Source organism: Carica papaya, chromosome 3 (assembly GCF_054855325.1).
Source record: "Carica papaya isolate Zhongbai chromosome 3, ASM5485532v1, whole genome shotgun sequence".
NCBI lineage: Eukaryota > Viridiplantae > Streptophyta > Magnoliopsida > Brassicales > Caricaceae > Carica > Carica papaya.
Genome location: NC_142311.1, coordinates 13,835,206 through 13,852,303, shown reverse-complemented (window position 1 = coordinate 13,852,303; position 17,098 = coordinate 13,835,206). Strand labels below are relative to the sequence as shown.

Sequence of the window (17,098 nt, the reverse complement as noted above, 5' to 3'; positions counted from 1 at the left end):
AATTTGCCTAGTTAGAGAAAATAGCCGAGTTAAAGCACTTGATAATGAAAAAATTTGCCATGAGGAAAATAATGTTAAAGAATTTTATTAATTTATAAATGATTCCTCATTAGGATGGTTGAATACAAGCTTCTTATAAAAATAATCTACGGTGGTGTGATATGTCGCTAGCTAGTTCATTCCTAGGATTACATCAAAGTTTCTCGTGTCAATCTCGATTAAGTTCACACTCAATTTCCTATCTGTTATATTTATGACATATGCTCTGTATATAATCTCCCTCAGTAGTGTCATACTCTTAGAAATAGATACAAACAATATAGAATCAAGTCTTTCAGGTAATACAAACGGGTCGTCCCCATACCTCGTCCGGTATGAGTACCAAAATACTAATCATCGATACCCGGTCCGGTATGAGCGCTAAAATACTAATTATCGATACCCCGTCCGGTATGAAATAACGTTCACAGTAGGGTTCCCTATGTACCTGGTCTGTTCACCATCTCCCAGGATATCCAGTAAGGCAACCGTTCATCCATTTATTTAATCAAACAATTATCTATTTACCTTTAATTTTTAATTTCCTACTTTAACCATAATTACATAAAATAAGCAATACATGCATCAAGGAAACACAATCGTATCATCATACTAATTTCAGTATATTATCATGCATTCAAAAACTATAAAATTAACTAATCAGCTAAACACGGCAAACAATAATAAATAACTGATTCCAGCTCCATTAGTAATCTATAATTAATTATAGATATTTTTTAAACTATATAAAATATCGTATTATTATTAATTAAACTTTAATTATATAACAGGGAATAAGGTGATGGATTCTTACTCAAATTAATGTCCGAGATGCTAAACTTTTAGTCATGCCTACTAGCGGTCCCTAGGTTCTCTGAATTTTTTTTTCGGGGATAAAAACACACTTCGAGTACCCAAAAATATCCCAAAAAATCCAAAATCAGTGTTAGAAATCCCTTTTGGCCAATTCTGGAATTCTGGCACAGCGACTCTGTCATGCTCCGGCGATGGCACCGTCGCCTGCGGCGGCGATTTGCCTCGCGTTGGCTGTTTTCGGACATTTTCGGCCAATTTCGATTGGTTTTGTACCAATCCCTACAAGAAATGACGTTAAGGGGCATCGGTTGGCCCAAAAAAGTCGAAAAATCGAAGCTTACCAGCGATGGAGTTTTTTCGGTGCGGCGGCTTCGCCGACTCACCTTCGCGGTTAGATGTTTTGCTTCAGTCAACCTATAGAGAAAGGAATAATGATTATAATAGTAGAAAAATTACACGAAACAAGAATCGGAAATGACCTCATCGGACGCAGTTTTTACTTTTTCTCACGGCAGCACCGCCAGGCTTTACCTACGATTTTCAGCTCATCCGCTTGTCATTTTGCTCTGATTTGGTCATGGTGATGTTCGAGTGAATGAAGAAAATTTTACCTCTTTTGGCAGTCGGAAGTGGCTCCGGCGCAGCGGCAGACAGCGGTTGACTCCCTTCCCAGCGACTAACTCTTCTTTTCCAGCGACCGAGGGGAGGGAGGGGGGGTTTGGCTGTTAGGATTAAGGTTTGGTATGAAGAGGATTATTTATATATGTTTTCTTTTAATCTGTATCGTCCATCGCATTTGATCTGAGCCGTCCGATCGTATTTAAATATGAAATGAATCTGAACCATTCATCACGATTTAATCTGGACCGTTTGATCGTGTTTTAAAGGGAAAACGGATCCAGACGTCCGTATGCGCGGGAACAAATCTAGACCGTCCGATTGCGTGTATGCAGATTGCCAATGTGGCCTCCCGCGCGGCACTGCGTCAGCGTGCCTTGCCACGCGATGCGCTCCGGTTTGTCGGGGCTACTGACTGAATATTCTATGTGACACAATTTTTTTAAATTGCGTTTTAACCTACAATTTTCGATTTTTCTTTTAAAAATATTATGAGAACCCAAATTTTTATTTTTTTTTAAATTATTTTTAATTTCATCCTCCATTTATTTTTTTTATTTTTAAATTAAATAACAAATTTAAAAATTAAAAATATTACAAATATGTGTTTTAAAATGAAAACAAACAAACAAAAAACCGTTAAAAAAATCATATCATTTTTACTAAATTATCATCCAAACAGGTTCTAAAGCTGAACCTTTCCATTAGAACGAGGCATGTGAACCATGTCCATGAAACAGTGACATGGCAAATGCGTACCATTTCATTGTAGGAAAAGCACGAAACTCGACTTGCCATTTGCCTTCAAGTCCCAAAGGTGGCTAAGAGATTCCTGTGATGTTGGCTTTTGCCAATTTTAGTCATTAGTATTATCTTTGACGAAATAGTCTGTTTACTGCCATTAGAAACTTACAGATATTTATTTAATTCTAAATTGCAATAGAACTGACGTCAGATATGTATGAAAAATGTGGCACCTCCTGTATTAGAGAGCTTTAGATATTTTCCAAGGAGTGCTGTTAGGTGACGGTGCTTATATTTGCACCCCTCTAATAGACTCAGTTGTGAGTTTAACTTTTTAAGGAAGAAGCTGCAAAAAAGATATTTTCATAAATTTTTTGGTTAACTACATTAGAGATGGGCACGGAGGCGGATGATTTGCTCGCTTGTCCTAAACCATCCTAGATGGAACACAAGTATAACCTATATAACTAACAGAGGCGATTATTGATAGAAAAATTAAAAACTAGAAAGTGGGCGTAAATTTAATAATATAACTATTTCATAACTGCCTTGCCTGGTATATACTTATGATTAATAAAATTTTAATTTTATCTTTAATTCTATTTTAATTAATTAAAATTTAAGAATAAATAATTAATATTTTATATTTATAAATTATTTATTTTTGCTATCGCTTATATTATGCTTAAATATCATTTTAAATTATAATTTATTTTAATTAACATTTAAAACTTTTTGATAATTTAATTAATTATTCAAATATTTTTTTATATTTATAAAAAAAATTTAAAAAATAAATAAATAGAATAGCAAATAAATAAATTCTATCCGTAAGACAGGTATAAGAGATAAATTTTTTATCCACTTTAAGTATAAAACAGATATGAATTTTATGTTTTATTATAAAGGAAGATACAAAAATAGATCAGACTAAAAAAAATAACTTAAGTTCCCTCCCAATGGCTAAAAAATACTCCATCTGCTGAATTAAATAAAGGGTAATACTCCTACGAACTGTGTAATTTACTCCGTACAAGAAAATGGTATTATTCAATAGAAATCAAAATGGGGCACCGAACTGCAAGATTCATGACAATATTTCTTTGGTTTTTTGAGAAGATTTTGTCAGACAATTAAGCACTAATTTTATTAATTAAATTTAGAGAGTCACTACCTGCATGGCGCTTAAAGGTGTCCACTTCCCCCCTGGTGGCTCTGGGTTCAATTCCCATTTGGTGCTTTATCACGCAAATAATGTAAGTACTGATTCTGTCAATTACAGAGAAAAAAAAAAAAAAAAACCCACTTTTGGATTAAACTACAGTCTTATCACTTCAAAAGAGAAAAAACCATAAAACTAGAAAGGAAAAGACCCTTGCTAAATTCATTACGCCTGTTGTAAACCTTAAAACAATAGATGGTTACGGCAGGAATTCTCCGCACACCAAGCTTCTAAAGTTTTCAAATCTACAAAGAGAAAAATAAGCGGGCCTTCACAGGGAACCACTCTGCACTTGGAGGAACCGTCACATAGGAAAGGGTTAAAAACTCAGACTTAACACCAATCGCATAAACCTGCCCTCCGTACGATTTGAAAGATTCCAAATGACATATGTCGGATCACAGCTTCTGCCCTCATGATCCTTACTTGGTTTTTTCAATCATTAGATTAATCTATCCAAATTAAAATTTCACAAAAACCATTTTATCAAAAATTTTAAAAACAAAGTAAAGCAAGCTTTATGAAATAATGCACGGACGCATGTCAGCGGCTACCCATTAATAAGATATGCGAGCCACCTTAGTATCCAATGCTATATCTTGTTGCTCCATGTAAACTGTAGTATGAGGTAGCTATCTATAGGAGGGTCTCACTAAGATCGCATGCAGCTAATTAAAAAGATCACCTGCAGAAGTTTCTTCGTGCTTAGCTGTTTGTGAAAATTTTGTTAAATACCAGAAAGATAAAATAGAACAATTTCAAGCTTGAAGATAACAGTCATCGTTAGAAAAAAAAAAGGCATTACAAACTCCTTGATGTCCAGACTGATGAAGTGATCATTTCAGTTCTCAGTACCTTTTGATAAATACAAAAACTCAATGCCCTGTTATCTGTCCTCACTAGCTACACTAGCAGATTCATTCTCATCAATAGCTCCTGCTGGATCGTCATTGACGTCATCATTTTGGTTATCTACATATGCCTGAGAGCTTACTACTTGACCGGTTAGATCCTTATGTTTTAGATTACCTGTGTAAAGGAGATAAATGGTCAAGAAGAGAAAGAAATCCAGGTTTGCCACTTTCAATTGTCAGTGGAGATTGCCAGAATTATCAATCATTCATGTGTATAATTGTCTGATAACTTGATTCTCTAACTGCCTTGACACCATTATCGACTTGAGATAAGAGACAAAAAGATGCACCAGCAAATAACAGTAATTCAGTTTAGAATACTGTCCATTGAAAATGATATTTTAATCTTAAGCCAATTTTTCATCAAATTGTTGGAAACATTTTGGTAGCCCTTTTCCCCTTATTTTCTTGGAAATTAAAGCAAGAGAACGCTTTAGAATTTCACTAAATGTTCGGAACCAGGATATATATCTTAAGCCCTTATTTAGGTGAAATCTAACTGACCCAGATTCTTACTAATTGAAGAATTAAACATTCAACAAATTTTCACTAGTAAATTCTTTCACAAAATGTTTAGGAAATGAATGCCATTTGGCAATTTTTGCTTTAATTTCATTTCATTTCTTTTATCATAATTAATAAAAGATATCCTTAACATCTATGAATGAATTATAATTTATATCTGATTCACAATCAAATTTATATGTTAAATTTCTAGAGCTGGAATCAGAAATCCATTTAGATTATTCAGAAGAAACAGACTATATGTGAAATTTATTTGGAAATATATACTGTAGTTCAATTAGTGAAAGAATAAAAACTTCATACAAGATAATGAAAAATGACGTTCTGTGAAATTGTAAGAGAAACTGATAAAACATATTTCAACTTCCCCCAAGAAGTATGAATTTCCGAATGAATTTCACAAAACTAGTTACTGAACCATGATTTTAAACTGAAAACAAACTTACACCCTTATCATCTCTCCAACATTATCCCTATTTACTAGGGTCTGTAGTCTTATTAAGATTCCATGTAATTAACACCTTTGAACCAAACTTAAATCTTATTCCTAAAAATAATTATGGGAAAGCAAGAAGCAGTAAGTCTTTAAAAGAACCAGTAGTGTATTTCATACCCATCCAAAAACTGCAACCACTTGATGTTGTATGGAGAAGAGCCTTGACACGGAACAGAAAACGTTCCAAAGATCTCTTAGTAGCAGGAACTTTGCTAGTAATAACAGTTTGTTTCGAGCCCTGCAGGAACAAAGAGAAATAAGTAAAAATAACAGCACAATGAGATAAAGAAGTACATCCAGTTGAATATTCAAGGTTACCTTTGCTTCAGAACATAGGGTCTGCATTGTCCTTGTTGCTTTTTGAAGCTCTTTGACCTAATTCATTATAAGAACATTAGGTCTTTCAAGATGTTTACCTAATAACAAACATGGTAAAGAAATTCAGTCCATGTGCATCTTACCAGCTGAATTGCAACTTCATTGTGACTTTGGAAGTGGGCCTGGAAGAAATAAAAAACTGCAGAGCATATCAAGTCTTGGGACCTCATCAACTACAAATTAATACAATGAGGTTAATAAGGAAAATGTGATGCATTCACCTTTCAGGAAGGAATCAACAAATTTCCCTCCATACTTGACAGCCATGGCATGAACAGTGACCTGTAGGATTATTCTACCATTATTATATAATATTGAAGAACTGAGAACTGTGAATGAGCACCTACATATGTGCCATGCATGTGCGACATGATGTAATACGAATTATTTGTCAAAAGGAGAACTTTGCTTGCCTTGTCATGAGTCCTGCACATATTAACTAATGATACCACGACGTTAACAGTTTTATGTATGTTGATCAGATGTGTTTCTACGGTGCTGGATTGACCACCAGCTTGCCGTTTCTCTAAGCAGAGTTCCTTTACCTAATCATAAGAACAGGGTATAAGAAATATATTATTTGGCCATGAGCACTCATCAATAACTTTTGGAATATGTAATGGCAGAATTTAAGCCCACCTGTTTGTTGAGAATTGTAAGGTTCACTTCATGCTGCACAGAAAACCAAAATTTCATTAGGCTCTCCGCCTAGGGACATCATCATCAAGCTTAATGTGTAGTAGAGAGAGAAAAAAAATTGCACCTGGACAAAGAAATAAACTAAAGACAAAGATGTCTTACCAATACCCGGTACCAGACAACAAATGTTGCAGGACAGAGAGCTGGGAAGCTATGATGATCATCTTCTACAATGGAAGTAGATGCAGACATCTGAACACAAAAAGAACACTAAGCTGGTTTGCAAAATAAATGTCAAGTTGGCAGGATTAACTGGCCATTTCAACCACATTTTTAATGGATCTCTTATATCCACATTGCGAATTTCCAATTTCAGAAGTAAACAATTTTAATTATCTGGAGAATATTAGACTGTTTTTCGGTTTTCCTGCAAGATGCAAGATAACAACCAAAAGAAAGTCACAATTGTCTCACTGATACACCATCAATTGATACCAAAACAAAGAAATCACCTGTGAATAAGTTCATGTACCTGAGGTAAAATGGAGCAGGTGAGCTCATCTAGTACGTCTGAAGTGGATTCAGCAGTTTGCAAGTAAATTTGCAATGTCTTCTGTACAAGTTCTCCCTGCAAAAACTTAATGTATATATAATACATATGCATATACTAATCAAAGGACAGTTGATAGCACATTGCATGAGACATGGCAACTAATATCAACACCTTGTTCTTCCAGCCATTCTCAAGACTTTCATCACTCCAATTTTGCTCCAAGAGCCTCTGGGCAGAAGTCCTGAGCTTCCGACGAAAGATAGGAAGGAGACCCTCCAGTGACTTAGAACATGTTTTTTTACCATTTTCCTCCTTAGCAAGGAACTTATTAGCTGTAGTTGCCACTGACTCTAGAGCAACCAGACATTCTGAGGCCAACATGAAGGACAAAGAACATGCTGCAGGGAGTAGCTATGGTTACAAATAAATGACAAGAACACTATATGTGTACCACTATGAAACAAGAGAACTGTATACCAATGTTTAAGACATCTTCTAAGAAAGAACAGGCACCAAGATACAGATATTCTGTTGTCCCAGGTGAAGGGATTACTTGTATGCCTGAAAAGCGGGCATCTGACAAGTTAAGGGGTTGGAAAGCTTCAAGGAGATTTGAAAGAACTGATTCGTCCATTTGAATTTCACGAAGGTTTAGCATCTATGCACCCAAAAAGAAATCAAAATAGTTACTCAAGGAATAGAATAAAAAGCTCACACACATAATGATGATGATGATAGTCTGCACATGAAAGAGGAAAGGATAGTCACCTTACTGAAACAGTTAAGTACTTCTTTAAAAACCATGGCAGAAACTGAAGATTCTGAAATCACCATGCTAGGCATGCTTGGGTTACTAGCACCAACAGACTGAAGTTTCCAATTTTCTTGACAAGTTCCATCACCTATATGTATTAGTTGTGAGATCGGCAGAACAGACAAGAAAGTCATTAGTGCCTTTCCAACTACATTAGATGCAATAATCTCACCTTCTTTAAGAGTGTGAATCGCACTGCTCAAAAGATGTTTAAGATTCGGAAAAAGTGGTTTAATTTCACAGAGAAAATCATCTACTGTCATCCTGCTGAAACTAGCAGGAGCAGTCAAGTCTCTGGCAGTGCATTGTTCCCGTGTGGATGCAAAACTATCCAGCTTGTAGTGTAGATCACGCAGAAGGTACAGTTGTAGGGGTAACTAGCACAGAAGTAGTAAACATGTTAACTTGTTCCTTATAAAAACTAAAACCATTTTCTGCATTTAACATTGTACCATAGCAGTGAGATCAGAGCAATGAAAGTCTTGATCCTGCATTTGAAAAATACAAAAAGTAACTTATATTACTATTTAATTACATAGTATATTGCAAATCATGTTACTGACAATGCCTTAAATACCATATATATTAATTTCAAGGAACTAGATAAGTTTCTTTCTGCATCAAAGTAAATGTCCATGAAACTTTTCTAGATTAAAAAACATATAAATAAGAAAATGATTTTTAAAAATACTTGAAGAATGAAATGTAACCCCCATGATGGAAGCTGAACAAGGAAAACTTTACTTGTGAAAAAATTGAACTGCATTAATTTCATGAGATCAAGCAATTCCTATACTTGCTAAAGCACTGAAATTATTGAAATGCTGGTAATATGATGGAAAGAATTCAAACAAATTGTTTTAGATTTACAAGCATAAGTGTGCCAACCTTTGAAAGTGTCAAAATGGAAAAGCATTCAGCCAGAAGAGGCCTGAATTTATATCTTTGGGCTTCCAGAGCCTGGGTAACCATTAGAACTTCTACAAGTATTGGCTCATTAGAGTCACAAGAACTTTGTTCTTCTAACTCTATTGTCCTGTACTTAGAAGGTAAGATAGAAGAGTCCACATTTTGGTCCTTTTGGCTGGTTGCTCCTGCTTTCCCCAACATATCCAATATTGTTGGCTGCTTGAGTTTTCCACTTGCATCCGCACTCTTTGATGCTTTCGGGATCTTACATTTCCTCATGCTTGGGGTGCTACCATCACATGCTTTACTTTTCAAATTCTTCTTCTCCAAATGCCCCATATAATTATTCTGGCTTAAGATAGTGGATCCAGAATGTTCAACGCAAAGATGTAGCTCAGGTAGAGATAGTGGGCAATCTTTGATCAAACTGTTTAACAAGCTTTCGAGAAATCTGCATCAGTGTGTTCTTGCAGATTCCGTTATGATGTTGAAGAGTGAAAATAATCAAGCAAGACAGACAAAAAATGATCTAAAAATACTTGGAAAGTAAAAACCTGCTGTTAAGATCCAAAAGATAAAAAATGCAATAACTTCTTGCTATGCTATCACTAGCCGCACTAAAATTTGAGCAGCTTGGTAATTTAGTATTCTCCACCTTGTGCTTTTTAAATGCAATTTCGTCATTAAGATCCAAAATTCCATGGCTGCCTTTAAGGAGGTAATATATATAAGATAAGAGAAGGATATTATACTTTAAGTGACAAAAGAGACCAAATGAACGAAGAAGATGTTCTACTTCTCTTGTTTTCCTCTCATGGAAGTATACAGTACACAGTAGGATATTAACATTAAGAAAAAATATCTGACCTAAAAGGATAAAAAAAAATTATAATACAACCAAAAGCATGTGAACATACACTAGGTTCCCCAGTCGCTTTAGTAGCTTTGTAATTATGTCTTCCTTCGTAGTCTGAGTAACACATAAAAACCTTCCAGAAACTTGGGAGCTGAAGGCATTGAGCTGCATGACATGAATACCATTCAAACAATTACTTCTGATGATGAAACTCGAAATTTGATTATATTACTTGCAACTTACAAGTTCCCGCATCCAGTTTGCCGCATAAAATAGAGAGATGCACACGATCTGCTTCTGTTTGCCTGTCAGAGATTGCCAACCAGCTACAGAGAAGTACTTCACATCCCACAAGCCAATAGATGTCAGCAAACTGGTCTTGTCCTCTCCTAAATAAAACATATCCCCAATCCATCGCAACCAGGCCAATTTTGAACAAAGTTTTGTGTTCATAGAATCACTCCTCAACATATTTAATTGAAGTAAATTTATATACTTAAATTAGAAAGTAAAGAACAGATAATTTTTTCTTATGATATTTTGCTGGTAGAAGAAGATACAAAGTGGGAGGATAAGATATTCTCCCAGAAAAACAACAAAACAGCTTGTTCCATTATTGGTTTATGTATATACTTATCAATTTTAGACGTTTGGAAACTTACTGCATTTACTGCAAGTGTTTGCATGCTAAGATTTAGAAGTCTGAAAACATGATTTAGATTAAAACTTAGTTTTGAATCCAAGGTCAAACAAAGAAGTAATTACATTGACACAAGGCTTGGTCTCACCTTAGAGGAAGGAAGATGCAAAGGGCAGCCAAGTAGGGCATCGATTCCTGCAAGGGAACCCTGATTTCTGAACTTTTCAAGCTGAAAGTCAACAGAATCTCTTGAATGTAGTTCCAGTATTGTAGGAATTCTGTTCTAAAAAGGGAGGATGATCTTACAGTGGATAGTAAAAGAAAAATAGAAGGCAGAATCTGCAAAGAAGAAGCGGATCTGCAGAGTAGGAGATTTCAGTTTCAAAATTTACGATATTAAGACAATCTTTCTACAGAATTCAATTTGAGCAACGGTATATAAGTATTACTGCATGGAGGTGCAAGCTAATGGCAGAATGTTCAAACAAACAGGGGAGATAGCACCATCCAAATTCATCCACAGTTCCCCTGCAGGGAAGGAAGAACAGAAACTAATCTGGCTCACCAAGATCATAGACTTGAAGAGTATATAATCAGAAAATAAAATAACAAATCCATCATTAAACTCACCATCTAACCCACAATATGAGCCCTCATTTCCCAGCTTCCCACCTTCAAGATCAGATAGAAATATGGATTCAAACTCTCCTGCATGCTTGGCAATCCTACAAAATACAGAAAAAGTGTCTTACGAAGATTTAGTAAATTGATTTTCTCCTGACCGGATTTTGAACTTGTTATCTGAGTGTAGATTGTTCACACTTAATCACCATTCTGTAATCTCTGGCTGAAGTGTTTTATGATCCAAAAGTGCAGTCAGTTCGTCATAGAAGAGGGTTAATGGTAAGCACAGCTGTCTACATGAGTCTAGTGATGTTTTCAAGAGTTCCAAGGCCTCCTTACAATTCAGTTCCTGGTAAGAAAAATATTGAAGGCATGGTGAATGCACAACCTTCTGCAGAATTGCATATTGAAAATGAGTGGCTGCTTAATAGAAAAAAGAGCAGGTCAAAGTTTTTCCTGTACCACATAAAAGCATAATGCACAACAAAGTTACTTCCTCTTGTTGTTGAACAAGACGTGAAACACATGCCATGTTACTAACACTGATCAACATCTGGAAGAGTGTTAGACTATAGTTGCAACTACTCTGCATTAGATTGAAAAATAATTGAAACGCAAGATAACAGCCAGTTTACAAACTTCTATTTTTACTTTCCTTTAATATGGAGAATAACTGATAACAATTGACACCAGCAGATTTTTTCTTGACAGTTTTGCAGCATAATTTTTTTCTCTTGCATCTGAAGACAAACTTCAAAACATTTAAAACCTCAAATATAAGTCTGCAGGGAAGGCTACTCTTTAAAGCAGGACAAAGGGAATGTCCATCAGTCACCAAATCTGTTTTTCCTAACAACCAATATTAAGGAATAAGAAGAGCAGGAAAAGGTTGTGTTCCATCAGATGTGGAATATATACACCTTTCCAAGGGCTATATTTATTGTTATGTGATAACAGCAAGCTACGAAACCTAATCTCATATTAATATGTTATACTTCGTCAAGGAGTTTATATGGATTTTGGATACCTAACCTTTTTGAGGTATGATTCTAATTCTCCTGTAAATTGTATCAAAACCATCCATATCTTCAGGTTGCAACCATGCAACGGGTGCATTAATGCCAGAACAGTTGTATTCATCTGGGACTAACAAAAAAAAGGACTAGTGCAAATCCAATCCAGGACAGCGGAACATGATGGATTATTCTGGTACTCAATGCAAGGTAAGAAACTTGAACTTCATATTAAGGTGTATGGCTTTGTTGAAGGGTTTATATGACTTGGATGCTCCCACCTCAACAACTGACTTTTGAGATGCGATTCTTCTAAGGTCCGTGAAAATGATTGATATGAGAAGTCAAAATATGTAAGTTCAAGGCTCATCAGTCCTCTTTAATTTACCTTTAGTTTTAGCATGTTATTACAGTTGATATCTCCACAACCCATTTAAGTGACACTAGTTTAGTGGTAACTCTTTTCTCCTTGAACTCTTCGCTCATCTACCAATGTTTCTATGTGGCCTCTAGGTTGCCAGCTCTGGAAGCTGAACTCTTCAAGCCATAGAAAACCTTTAATATTTTGTTTAAAAAGAAAAAAAAAAATTTAACTTATTTCAAATTTCTGGTCATATCAATTGTATATTCCAGCATATAATTATGTGCTTTCAAATTTCTTTTTGTACTTAACAAAATGTGGAAGGCCTATGAGCACTTAAATGGGCCTATGAGCACTTAAATGGGCCTAACAATTACTCGAATATGCAACTAAGGGTTCATCCTTTTAAATTTGAGCAACTAAATACCTAATTTATAAAATTGACATCAATGTAATACTTTCATTAAATATATTGTTTAATCTATTAAACCCTTTCCAAAAGCATGCCATACTTAAAAGACAGTTAGAAAGTAGAAATTTATATTTCCCATTTTTGCATTGTTTATTTACTAAATTTATAGAAAAATAACTAAATGAATGGAACATGAAACCAAAGATTAAACAAAATAATAAAATTAAAACAGAATCTCTCTTATGTCTATAAATATCTGTCTCATCTTTGCCCCTCTTTATAATACTGAAACCTCTCTTCCCCAAACCAAAACCCACTGTTCTCTCAACTGAGATCTATCTTCCACAATCTTAGCAGTGAAAGGAACAGGAGCAGAAACATTAAAGAATTTGCAGACTAATTGACTACACATTTATGTTATTGCATAAGAAATTCTTAAGAGTTTCGTGAATGCCATCTCTAATTATCTCCCAAATGCCCACATAATTTCATAGAGTGAATTCCTTCTTCGATTATTATTTTTTCTAGTTTAGAATTATTGCTGGAGTGAACATTAAATATGCTATGGTTAAACTACTTCAATTTGGGCTAATTTAAGCTAATTTGTGACTTTGTTCAATGAAACGACTAAAATAGATTTGTTTCCTAACACCATTCTGAAACCTTCCATCAGTATGGGACAATTGAATGAACGCGGGACTGACAATTAATATGGGACAACTGAATGAATTATACTACAGAACTAACAACCTTTATCTTGTTTATTATCGAGTGTCAGAAACCATCTTTGCAGTTAGTAATTATGAATAAGATCATAACCAGCTTCAAGAAAATTCATAACAGTGCAAGTCTTTGCTACCTTAGAATGAGATGACTGAGTAACATTGCTTGCATCTGCAAGACATGAAACTATCTTTATAGTTCCAATTAAGCCCATCTTTTTGTATTTCAAATCGGGATGGCTGACCTGTCCAATCGTGATAATGCCAAGGGTTAAACTGGGTTTCCATAAAAAATCCTTCCAAGGCCAATAAAAACATAAAATTATAATACCAGCTATATCATTTTTGTGGCAAAATCAATATTAATTTGTTAAAGTGCGCCTTAGACAGAAAATACATTCAGTTTTCCAAGGTACCTGCTTCCTCACTATCATCAGAAGTTCATTTGCAATAGAAGACCGAAAACAGTCTGGACTAGTCTGAGCTGACAGCGTCAGGGGGCTGAAAACTTCGTAAACCTGCACTATGGGAGAATTCTTCACAACATCTAATTTACAGTACCTGTAAGTATAATAAAACAGTATAAAGATTAGCAAGCCACCTTATGCAGATTTTCAACACTAAAACCCTCCAAGTAGTCCAAGATACCTGATTTGAGAAGAATAACAGGTGTCAAAGAAAATAAACAATCAATTACAAAGTGAATGGATAAGACCGGAAAGTGGTTAATATACCAGATATATGAGAAGAAAATTGGAACAATTCTTGTGCATATTTGGTAGAAAGCAGAGTCATGGTTTCCAACGCAGAACTCACTTCAAAGTTAACACCTGATCCTACATGAGTAACTAATGAACCAAGTATCTGTACACCATATACAAATCAATGTTTGTTAGAGTTTATATTTCCTGATCATGAGATGAGCAACGTCTATTCAGATGCTTACTTCTTGTCTTGAATAAGTACCAACAAACTCCTCAAACAGGGAAGTATAGAGGTGACTGCCAAAAGCCCTTGCCTTTTGCTCTTTGCATCCCAACAAGAACTCAGCCAAGGAAAGAAATGATGAAAAATAATCCTAAACAAAATTTAAAAAAAAAAAAACACTTGGACATAAATATATGATGTGTGAAGAATTCAGAAGGGAAAATTAGGGTTTGGGATTAGAAGAATTGGGGGTGAAAGGGGAGTGTCAATCATTTCACGTATTCTTTACAGCTACAAACAGGTATTTATACCAATCTCATTACTAATATAATTCCAACCATCATTTATTCAGTCTGATATGTTTTCCTACTTCATATTTTCCTTAAAATAATGTATTTCAAAACATGCTAATTCAAATTTAACAGGGTAAAACATTCATCTCAAATCCCGGTAAGAGGCACCTGGACAAGTTCCTTGTTCCCACATATGCACTGATCAACCATGATTTCCTGAATACATTCTTGCACAATTTTCTTCTTGAATGTCTTCTCAATGGTTCTTCGTAGGGGCTCCCCTTTCATGTACATGAGCATAAGCAGCCATATGTCAATGACCTTGTGATCCCGAGGCTTATCGAGATTGTTCAGTTGTTTCAGAATCTCTTGACAGAGTAACTACAGGACGAGATATACAGCTGCGTAAACTAAATGGTAGAAATATAGATTCCTAAACATGCGGCAGAGAAAAAAATTACGTTCTTAAACCGAAGACTTGATCCCAAAGCATCCAAGACAGAAGCCTCCGTATTTTTTATAGGTGATTTTCCTTTGAGTTTCCTCTGAGTTGCACGAGAAGATGATATTCCAACAAATTTTAACTGCTCACGGATCTGCGAGATTACTCTCGGAACATTTGCAGGCGTTGCCGAGAGCATCAAAAATCGAAGTAGATATGGCAGCTGCTCAGCGTCAATTGTTCTAATGCACGATAATGCAATAGTGATTACCTTCCAGATAAAAAACGACAGCTGTAGTTAGTAAGCATGTAAAGCATACCCTCCTAGCCAGTTTTTAGATGCCGAGAAAGAAATGAAGAAAGGAACTGAACAGAGACCGGGAGAAAGAAATGTACCTGATCCTGCGATTGAGCGTCCAAATTAATGCTAGATAAAGAGTCAAGCACAGGCACAGTGATGGCGGAATCCTCTTGAAGCATTCTCTCGAGAGAATCAATGAGGGACTTGTTATTATGATCTCCAATAATCTCCGGCAACGAGCCAATGATCTCTTTCTTTAAGTATAGAGGGCAAATGGAAAGGACCTGCATTAGTCTCTCACTGAAGGCAACGGGATCAACCACGAAATCAAGCCACCGGAAATGGTTGATAATGAGCCTAGTGACGTCATCCTCAAGTGAAGTCTCTGGAACAATGTCGAAGAACTCGGGAAGCTTTTCGAGAAGGATGTTCTGGAGGTCCAGCTGGATAGGCGCCACTAGCAGGAGATTTCGAACTAAACTCTCGCTTCTGTCGCCAGTCCAAGGCGTCAGAACCCTGAAAATTTGAGGGAAAAAACAAAAGGAGAGAGATGAGAAGTTCAAAAACAACATAAAACCTAATTATCATTTATCAAGATCACAATATCAACAGAGAAAAAATAGAGAGTGAACCTGTGAAGATTGCCGGGAGTTTCAATGTAAGAAGCGAAGCCAGAAACAAAATCGGAGCGGAGGGCTGTGGCGTTGTTACTGGAACAAGGAGAAAAGAGATGCGTAAGATGGCGGCGGAATTTTTGGAGATCGGAAGGGAGAGATGGCGATCCTGACGGATTCAGCAGCGTACAGCCAGCCTCGGCCAGAATCTTCACCATCTTGTCCATCACGTCTTCGTCTTGCGGTTTGGATAAATCGGAGACGGAGGAGGAGGGTCGTTTACGGGAACGGGAGGGTATTTGCTGGTGCAGGAACGCCATTTTCCATTTTCACCTCGTCCTCGCTCCAATTCGCTATACTACGACGTTAATCAGAGCTGATTTTTCCCTCCGCGAGCGCACATGTTTGCTAGTTGCTGCTAACTGAGCCCGGAATTTGGAATTTCGGAGTACAGAAAAAGGCGCCAATTCTAGAGAGAGGCGCGGTTAAATTAGCAAGACGAAGAACTTATTGGGCCTTGGCCCATTTCTTATTTCAGCAAATAGCCCAATACTATATAGTCCGTGACCGCGGATGCCTGATGGATAGAAAATAATTAGACGTAAATTAATTTTTTAAATATAATATAAAATACTGATTGTCCAATTGGTACTTCAATTCAAGCTGAAAAGGAAAACGTTGACTTTTTGTATTAAAAACATAAAGCCGTTATCTTAATAAGAAATAAATTCATATTGCAGATTAAAAATATATATATATATATTAAACCAATATTTTTTCAATTGCGAAATGTAAATTAAAAAGGAAAACAAATTTTAACGGATTGAAATAATTTAGCTATATATATATTTTTTTTTCAATTTAAAAATAAAATAAAATTTTAAAATTGGTCTAAATTGATCCTCTATTTTAACAGCATATGAAAACTCGTTAGTAACCCATGTGGTAAGTGGCATATCCACAAATGGAGAGCTGGATTGAAAAAATTATTGATAGTGTGACAATTTAAACTGTCAGAGGTTGTCTTTTACTTATCAAAATTAAACTATTCTTTAATTTTATAAAATAAATACTATCTGCATTTTAAGTAAGTAATTCATAGGGAATTATTTAATCAATTAAGGAAAATAAACTTATAGGTTTCACGGGTCCAAAAGTTTTCCATGAAAAAAATTAATGGTGCATTTTTAGCTAAAGCAAGTCATGTTTCTTTAGTTGGCAATTTT

General features: G+C 35.5%; 1 protein-coding gene across 5 annotated transcripts; it reads right to left on the bottom strand.

Moving 5' to 3' along the window:
• Positions 1 to 4,151: 4,151 nt before the first annotated feature.
• On the bottom strand, positions 4,152 to 16,343 carry LOC110821819 (fanconi anemia group D2 protein). Of its 5 annotated transcripts, XM_022051768.2 has the most exons (31): positions 15,891 to 16,342; positions 15,354 to 15,774; positions 14,977 to 15,228; positions 14,684 to 14,896; positions 14,242 to 14,373; positions 14,030 to 14,159; positions 13,897 to 13,943; positions 13,712 to 13,813; positions 13,433 to 13,540; positions 10,994 to 11,136; positions 10,794 to 10,888; positions 10,613 to 10,691; positions 10,470 to 10,521; positions 10,312 to 10,392; positions 9,767 to 9,862; positions 9,585 to 9,688; positions 8,647 to 9,118; positions 8,211 to 8,246; positions 7,931 to 8,135; positions 7,713 to 7,846; positions 7,422 to 7,602; positions 7,116 to 7,342; positions 6,924 to 7,019; positions 6,554 to 6,643; positions 6,392 to 6,424; positions 6,166 to 6,297; positions 5,974 to 6,034; positions 5,836 to 5,891; positions 5,693 to 5,749; positions 5,492 to 5,612; positions 4,152 to 4,468 (listed from the first exon to the last, which is right to left on the bottom strand). In XM_022051768.2, the coding sequence occupies exons 1-31, from the start codon at positions 16,190 to 16,192 to the stop codon at positions 4,326 to 4,328; spliced, it is 4,401 nt and encodes a 1,466-aa protein (XP_021907460.1). In that variant the 5' UTR covers positions 16,193 to 16,342; the 3' UTR covers positions 4,152 to 4,325. The 5 variants fall into 5 exon arrangements, 4 of the variants coding, with proteins under 4 accessions (XP_021907460.1, XP_088072127.1, XP_088072126.1 ...); XM_088216001.1 differs by lacking the exon at positions 5,974 to 6,034 and having other exon boundaries at positions 5,836 to 5,925; positions 6,100 to 6,297; positions 10,312 to 10,371; positions 15,891 to 16,343; XM_088216000.1 differs by lacking the exon at positions 5,974 to 6,034 and having other exon boundaries at positions 5,836 to 5,925; positions 6,100 to 6,297.
• Positions 16,344 to 17,098: the final 755 nt, after the last annotated feature.